The sequence below is a fragment of the Leptosomus discolor genome, chromosome 25 (genome assembly GCF_034619465.1).
Source record: "Leptosomus discolor isolate bLepDis1 chromosome 25, bLepDis1.hap2, whole genome shotgun sequence".
Classification (NCBI taxonomy): domain Eukaryota; kingdom Metazoa; phylum Chordata; class Aves; order Leptosomiformes; family Leptosomidae; genus Leptosomus; species Leptosomus discolor.
In genome coordinates this window covers 5,710,367-5,718,241 of record NC_141415.1, presented here as the reverse complement: position 1 = coordinate 5,718,241, position 7,875 = coordinate 5,710,367, and the positions used below count along the sequence as shown (strand labels likewise).

Sequence of the window (7,875 nt, the reverse complement as noted above, 5' to 3'; positions counted from 1 at the left end):
AAGCTCTCCGTTGCCCTGACAAGCAGAGCGCTGAGAGCGAGTGCTCACACCCTGCTAACACCTCCCGAGCGCTGCCAGGGAAGGACCAGTCCCCTGGGAAGCAGAGTTCTGCCTTTGACACTCTTCAGCGCAGCCTTGGTCGGGAATGCCAGGCAGGCCAGTCCTTGACAACAGAGTCTCCACTTTTTTGTTTTGTTTTTACATCAAGGAGCCTGCCAGCACCTGAGAAGTTTGGCAGAGGATGCCGGGCGGTGCTCAGGGCAGCATCCAGCCAGCAAGCAGAAAGCTGTTTCCTCACCCCCAGCAGCCCTGTGCAGCCCACACAAAACAACGTCCTGATTTTAGGGTCACCGTTCCCATCTGGAGCCAGAGAGCTCGACGGTCCGCACGGTCTACGAGGCTGAAGAGCAGCTATAAACACAATATCAACAAGGGGTTCAGCCAGCACACACACACCCCGAGACAGCTACAGGTTCAAGAGCAGCTTTGAAGTCTGATGAGTTCACAGCAGCTTTTGGCATTAAGTGAGGCAGAGCGAGGGTAAAGGAGCAGTTAACAGCCAGGGAACATTTGTAAAAAGAATTACACCCAAAAGCAAAGGAAATCGTGATTAATCAGACCCAGGGGCCACTGTTGGAGCCTCAGACACCTCCTCCAGAGAGGCTAACAGCAAAAGCAGCAGGAAACGCTCCACACTCCACTGAAAATACAGAACTGGAGGGAGAGGTAATGCAGAGCCACAGAAGCTGCAAAGGGATTTCAGACACACTGTTCTGAGCCCAGCACCTGGTGCACGAAACTAACGGAGAGAAACGCAGGAAACGCTACAGGGGCTTTAAAAGGAGCCTCAGGAGAAAAGTGGAAGCTTCCTTACAAGTGTCTGGAGCGGTAAACCAGAAGAATAAAGAACAAGAGCACCAGAGGGGGAAAAGGTCTGGAAGTTATTTGGGAGTTATGGACCTGACTGCTCAGCTGCTTAAAATACTTTGCAAGCTCAGGCACCTCATCATGGCAAAAGCGTACCCTGCCCAGCAGAAAAAGCCGGCAAGTCTTTCCATTCCGCCAGAGGCGAAGGCAACAACCCAAGGTGGCTGCACGATGATGAAATGAGTCCATCATTCACAGCAGCTTTCCCGAGGGCTCAACATCCTCGGAGCAGCGATGACACCCACCTAAGACGCCATCGCTCAGGGATAACAGACCTCGTACGAGCACCCTATTTGCAGGATGGGGGTAATGGTGTGCCAGGCTAGTACCAAGCCTGCTGACAAGTTGGAAGTTCACTGTAGGCTGTATCTGGTACAATACACCCCCGTTTTCTTTCCAACAGCACGGTCTTGCATCAAAAGAGCACCCTGGAAAATGTATGTACAGGTAGTAAACAACAGCTTGAACTGTGCGTGGAAAACGGTTAAAAGCCCTCAGAATAACCTGAAGAGTCTCTCAGCCTTACCTGGTTGCAGGAATCCAGCCTAAGAGTCACATTTCAAGCTTGAAGTTCTCAGGAGCAAGACCTATTTGCCTGTGCTCAGTGACTTTTATTTAAATAATCTGGCACAAGCATGAGGGGTCTTGCTCCACGGACCCAACCTTCATTCTTCTGAGGTATCAGAAAAAAAACAAACAACAACCCACACTACTGCACTTGGGCCCGTGACATTTATTGAAGGCTGGTTATACAATCTCAAACCCATCACATCCTCCTCACAATTCAGGTTCCCTAAATAAAAAAAAGCGTTGATGTAACAGAGAATTCTACCCACCTCCGACTGCCTGAGCCACGGAGCACCGAGTCATCCCCTCTTTGTCCCGGGTGCTGTTTGCAATAGGCCAACTGCCACTTTTACTGACCTTGGTGAAAAAGCCAACGCTGCCCAACAGGGCAAGAGCCAGCAAACACATCAGCGTGTGGCGGCAGGGGGAGAAGTGGAGATGTCCCACTGCCAGCATGTACAGAAGGATTTCCTGCAGAGGAATTACCTTCTCCTCCATGCCTGAAATCCATCTACAGCATCAACTGAATCGCTGTTCTCACCCCCAGCCACAATCCACTCGACCTGTGCCTCCAGCTATCAGTGCTACAGTTCACACAGGCACAGCAGAGCCACTGCCCTAACAGCTGAGGTGTCCTCTTTCTTACTCTCAGCTTGACACCTGAAAAAAAAAAAAGACTGGCTTGACTGAACAGAGAGCCCTGAGCATCCCTGTTCCATCGTCCAGGACCTGCAAGTCTGTAACGACCCTGGCTCAACCAGCCTAAAGGCACTGAAGCATCGCTGTGAAACCCGATTGATACAGCACTCTGGTGGTCAGGGAGTCAGCTGGGCTACCTCTTTGTCCCAGGAGAGAGCAGATGAAAACTCTGCTCCTGTTGCTCAAACTGCCTGGAAAGGGGCAATTCTCAAACCTAGCTCAATGGTCAGCGGAGCCACCGCTCTGACCGTACATGGGAGGAATGCAGGTTCGTTGTCAAGAGCTCTCAGTTTTATTTGATTAAGAATTCAAAATGAGTTGAATTTTAATTTCCCCTGTTTCTACCAGTGAGGAAATCGCACAGATTCTTTTGGAAAGGGCTGATCTGGTAAGGTAGAGGTGACACGGCTAGCTATGGCTGCAGAGCCAGCTTCACTGCGGCAGCTGGAGGAGCACTGACTGTCCAGAGGGCAGGTAGGTGATGTTGCGGGACCGTGAGAGCTGGTACGCGATGTCTTCGGCGGCCTCCAGCTTGCGCAGCTCAATCAAGCCATCTCCTGCAGTGGCCAGCGAGTTGGCAATCAGCTCGGCTGCTTTCGAGTCTCCCTCAGCAGAGATGACGGCTGCTTTCTTCTGCTGCTCGGCCTGAACGTAAACGGATGAGAAGGGGAATAAGCAACAGGGAAAACAGAAGCAAAAGAGAAGGAAGACGGATATTGTCATGTTTAAAATACAAATTCCCACTTCACCACCTTACTGTTCTTTTCCCCAGTAGAAGAGCTGAGATAGAAGGTGATTTTATTTTAAAGCTGTATTCTGTTAGACTGTTTTTCTGCCTACCGTGGCAAAAAAGGTTGAAAAATTAGCTTGAAATTGCCTTATCAGTCTTAACCTCATGAAACATTAACCCACCTACGGGACTCCTGGTGGAAAATTGTCTATGAAAGATTCGAGAACTTCAGTGGAGTTAAAACCAGGTCAGATAAACACTTCTACTGTTTAATCATCCTGGCAGATGACATGCATCTTACTGCATCCACTGGATTAACTTTGGGTGTAGCTGCAGGTTCCTGCACTCAACAGGCATGTGTGTTCTCAGCTCCACCGGGGTACTTGTACACGGAATTGTTTCTGTGGATCCTCACCGAGATCCTGGGTTGATCTGAGAACATGTGGCCTTGCATGCAGTCAGAAACACTCCACAGGCCCTCGTGCCCGTGATATCAAACCCCGTGGAAAGCTCCGGCCACCCCCTCAAAATTCACAAATGGTTGGATCACCTGGGTTGCAATTCTCAACCCTGAACCCCATTTCTAACTGACATTCCCCTCCTGAGTGCTGTTTCCTCCTTCCTCCTCCAGGGAGACATTTCTGCTCAGCTCTCCAGCAAGACCATGACAGGGTAGTAAAAGGAAAAAAAAAAAAAGACCTCAAAACCCAACAAAACCAACCTTAGGGTTTTTCTAGCCAACAATCACGTGCCAGAGCTGAGAACTTATCAGCATTATGACCCTGACTTTGTCACTCAACCTGCCCGGTCTCCTGGACAGGTGAGCGAGATGTTCACTGCAAGCTAGAGTGGGAAGGAGATCCCAGGGACCATCGCCAAGTTTCTCAGGAGGACAAGGTACCTTTTCCACAATGAATCTGGCTCGCTCTGCTTCTTGCTGGGCCACTTGCTTCATTTCCACCGCCTCCGTGAACTCCTTGCCAAAGGTCAGGTGGGTCTGCAGAGCAGAAATCAAGCAAAGTCCACCACGCTGACAGTTCACAGCAGCCCTGCTGCGACCCACGCAGCTCCTGGGGCGGGGGCAGCCTGCCTGCTCAGTGAAACTGGAATGGAGATGGAAAGCCAGTATCCCTAAAAGAACAGAAACTGGGAGAAGTGGGCCTCCGCATCCAGTTTTGAAGCCTCAAGGGAGACACCACAAGCACAGCTCCAGTCCCACAGACCAGGAACACCAGTGCTTTCAGAGGCACACGATACTCTCCTGCCACCACCGCTTGCTGGAGCACCCAGCAGAAGGAGCCCGCTCGCTCAGCGCTCCCCCCAGGGGCAGAAAAGCCCGCTGGCTGCCAAGCCATCCTACACCTTTCGTGCTCCATTATGCACTGGTGTGCTCAGCCCGGGCTTCTGGGAGAGCTGCAGGCTCCTGGGATGGGACACCGGAAAGGTGCTTTTCCTTCCATAGCGTGTTCAGCAGAAAGCACCAGAAACAGAAGAGTCAAACCACGTTTTGCAGAAACAAAAGTCACCTTCCTGCAAAGGCTTCCCAGATGCTCAAAGCCAAATGGAAGAGCTTGTTTCCCTTTCCTCTAAGCAGGCTGTTGAGGGAAGTCCCAGAAGAGAGGGGGAGGCACACATACAAGCCAGATTACAACAGGTTGAATGTACAAAGCTTACAGAGAGGGACGAGGGAAGAGCTCCCTCCCTGAACAGCCTTAGAGGACTCCGCAGCCAGAAGAATTAACTGATACTTCACAGAAAAAAAGCTGCTATGAAAAGCGTCCATTTGCACTGCCTCCTCATGCCTACTGCTTTCTCCCTGGGTCTCGGGGTGCTTGTGGAACAGCTGCCTGATCCATCACCCACCGAAGCATTTGCTTTTCATTTGAACTATCAAAGCCCTGCAACAGTGAAGTCTGTTGATGAGCCAGCGCAGCAGAGCCTTCAAGGGCTTCCTCAAGGTCACGGGCCAGCGGCAAACCCAGAGGTAACCGCTACGTACCGTGCAACCGCACAAACACAGTCCCCACGTCCAAACTTCCAGCCCACCCTTCTCTGACCATCCACCGAGTCTCTTCTCCACTGCTCTTATTTGGGCCCACTCCAAAGAGAAAAAACTGAAAACGGAAAACTCTTACCAAGGACACATCATCCAGAATGAGCCCGAAGGTTGCCGCTCTCTCCGTGAGGTCTTCGCTCACTTGCCTGGACACCAGCTCTCTCTGAGTGATCAATTCTCCAGCATCAAAGCGAGCCTGAAGTCAGGATGGACACCAGTGAGCAGAAAGCTCCAAGAAGTGATTGATTCTCCATGCCCTGCCTGTCTCTGCACCCAGGAGCCCCTGAGTTAATCCAGTTCTCCCCAAGCCAGCAAACACCGAGCTGCCCGGGCATCTGAAGCAAGAGAAAGACTGAATGACTGGGAATGAAAGTGTAAGCTGGAGGGGAGGTTGGGGGCTTAACATAAAGCTCACAAGCTGGACTAGAGTTGGTTAGTAATTATTTTGCAGTCCCCTGGGATGCTTCCCAAACCAGAGGTCTTCAGTAGGCTGAAATCGAAGATTCCATGAGAAGTGAAAATCCCAGTCTCCTGCCCGAGACTCCCAGCCTCAAGAGCAGAGCGAGCCAACGGCTGCGAGCAGGTAATGGAGAAACCTCTTTCCATCCAGAGATCATCCAACATGAACTGAGTCGGGTCAAGCAGTCAGAATGATGGAGAAACAATGAGCGTAGCTACAATTAGCGTTTCTGGATGGCCCATGAGAACATGAGGGATGGAAAGAGAAGCCTTATTCTGGAGCACGACATATTCCACACCCCAGCAGGTCTCTCACGGGTAAAAAGAGCAAAGAAAGATGACGGGAAGAGCCCAGTGGCTCTCACGCTGTCCTTACCACAACAGACTTGAGGATTTCGGTTGTGATTGAGGGCAGGACACGCTCATCATAGTCCTCTCCAATACTGGTGAAAATCCGCGGTAACTGGGCGGTCACGGGTCTGAACAGGATACGCAACGTGATGTTCACGTTCTGTAGATCTGCAGGAAGAGTCAGGAGTTTAGCAGCAAAGCAGAGGGACGGGAGACACCCTGAAGCTGTCCTCTCCAGGGCAACTAAACGAGAAATAATAAACATCCAGACTTCTTTTTGCCAGCCGAGAAGAGTTACTGTCACTACCCCTTTCACCTCAGGATCCAAATTCTCCTCACAGATAAGATTTAAGCTTCAGTTTGTTTGTGATGCAGGGAATTACCTGCCTCACTGTAAAGACAGAGACATTCTGTTTAAAGGGATGACTTCCAGGACTGAACTAAAAAGATCAAAGCATTCCCAACTCTGTGCCAAACCCGACTCCAGACACATGGGGTGCCCGCACCCAGAAGGCCAAAACTCATCAGAGCATCTGGTTCTCTTACAGTTGCTGGGTTCAAACACTCACCTTTGCTGCCAGTGATGACAGGAATGTTACGGGGGCGAGAGCGGCAGTCGAAAATGATGGGTTTCTGTACCCAGGGGATGAGGAAGTGGGTACCTTCTCCTACCACTGTGTCCTGGACCCCGCGGAATCGGTCAAAGATGACAGCTCTGTGGCCTGCATCAACTAGAGGAGGAAAGAGCACATCAAGTGAGGTTTCACTACCGCCATCCGCGGTACCTGCACACCACCAAAGCCTTCTCCATGGAAACAGTCTATCAGGGATAGGTGAGGCTTTTTGCTACAGGAGATCAGTGAAACCAATTAAGATGGTTGGGAGCAACAAGGCAAAGATGCAGCTGTGACTCCTGGCCCACCGTCTGCTCACAAGAGCAGCAGCTAATTGACAGCTTTCTAGAGAAAGGACCTGGCAAGCCTCTTACTCGTGCAACGCACAAGGTCTAAACCAGCCCAGCAATCCTTCACGTCTATTTTCGCCCGAGGCCGTTCACCATAAAAGCACAGAGCGACCAAGATACTGACCAAAAAAAAAAAAAAAAAGCGCTACAAAGCGAAGTGGAAGCGCTCAGCTTCTCCCACTCACCATTGTAAAGAGCAGAATTGACAACTCCACCTGCGACAGCCAACCCCAGGCCAAGCTTCCCAAGGCTTTCAAACACCTTCGCAGCCATTTCACACGTCCGGTTCCAGCCCCTCTACAAAGCCCCTCCTGCAAAAAACCACCAGCTTGTTAAAACCGTATTAAAAAGGCCGATGGGTCCTGTGTGCAGATGCCTACGAAGCCGAGGATTAACCCCCCTCCAAAAACCCCAAGCTGCAGTGCCCGCATGCCCCCCAGCAACTCTTTCTCTCCCCCCCCCCCCCCCGGCCACCTCAGCCCCGCGGGCCTCCTCCCACCCTCCCCCCGCACACCTCAAGGTCTCCTCCGAGCGTGAAGCCCCGCAGCACCCCGCCTGCATGGGCAGCACCGCAGGCCACCTCCCCGGACCCGTCCCCAGATCACGGCTCCCCCCAGCCCCTCTGTACTACCCCGGCTCCTCGCTGCAGGCCTTCCGGACCCCGAACCCGGCCCAGCCGCCTCCCGCAACCCGGATCCCCGCTCCAGGCCTCCCTCCCCCCGCTCCCTCCTAGGCCTCTCGCCCCCAGGACAAGAGCCCAGTGAATCAAGGCCAAGGCCAAGGCCCCGGCCCCGGCCCCGGCCCCGGCACCTACCGCGCCCTCCCGCCCCACTCCCCTCCCGCAGCGCCCCTGACCTCCACATGAATCCACAGCCACCCGCCCCTACGCGCCTGCGCGCCGCGCCAAGACGTCCGCTCTTGATTGGCCCGCGATTCCCCGCTGCATTCTGGGACTTGTAGTTCTACGCAGCCCTGCCCTGAGCCGGGCGGCTCACAACTCCCGGCGAGCCCCGCGGCGGCCCGCTCGCTGAGCAAGGCCGTTTTTCACTGGCTGCGGTTTCCCGCAGGGCCTCTTGGGAGCTGTAGTCCCGGCGGCGGGAAGCCACGTGGGGGGCTGCAGCG

At 53.0% G+C, this 7,875-nt stretch overlaps 1 protein-coding gene across 1 annotated transcript; it reads right to left on the bottom strand.

The window, feature by feature from the left end:
- Positions 1-1,640: 1,640 nt before the first annotated feature.
- Positions 1,641-7,625, bottom strand: PHB1 (prohibitin 1). Its single transcript, XM_086477832.1, has 7 exons — positions 7,609-7,625; positions 6,939-7,064; positions 6,359-6,520; positions 5,815-5,957; positions 5,059-5,175; positions 3,825-3,920; positions 1,641-2,838 (listed from the first exon to the last, which is right to left on the bottom strand). Exons 2-7 carry the CDS (start codon positions 7,024-7,026, stop codon positions 2,626-2,628), a joined length of 819 nt encoding a protein of 272 aa, XP_086333958.1. The 5' UTR covers positions 7,027-7,064; positions 7,609-7,625; the 3' UTR covers positions 1,641-2,625.
- Between the last annotated feature and the right edge of the window lie 250 nt (positions 7,626-7,875).

Coding starts and splice junctions, on each gene's coding strand:
- PHB1 (XM_086477832.1), bottom strand. CDS start 7,026: ATGGCTGCGAAGGTGTTTGAAAGCCTTGGGAAGCTTGGCCTGGGGTTG. Junction 6,521..6,938: donor CAATTCTGCTCTTTACAATG/GTGAGTGGGAGA, acceptor TTCCTCCTCTAG/TTGATGCAGGCCACAGAGCT. Junction 5,958..6,358: donor TGTCATCACTGGCAGCAAAG/GTGAGTGTTTGA, acceptor CTCTTCCTGCAG/ATCTACAGAACGTGAACATC.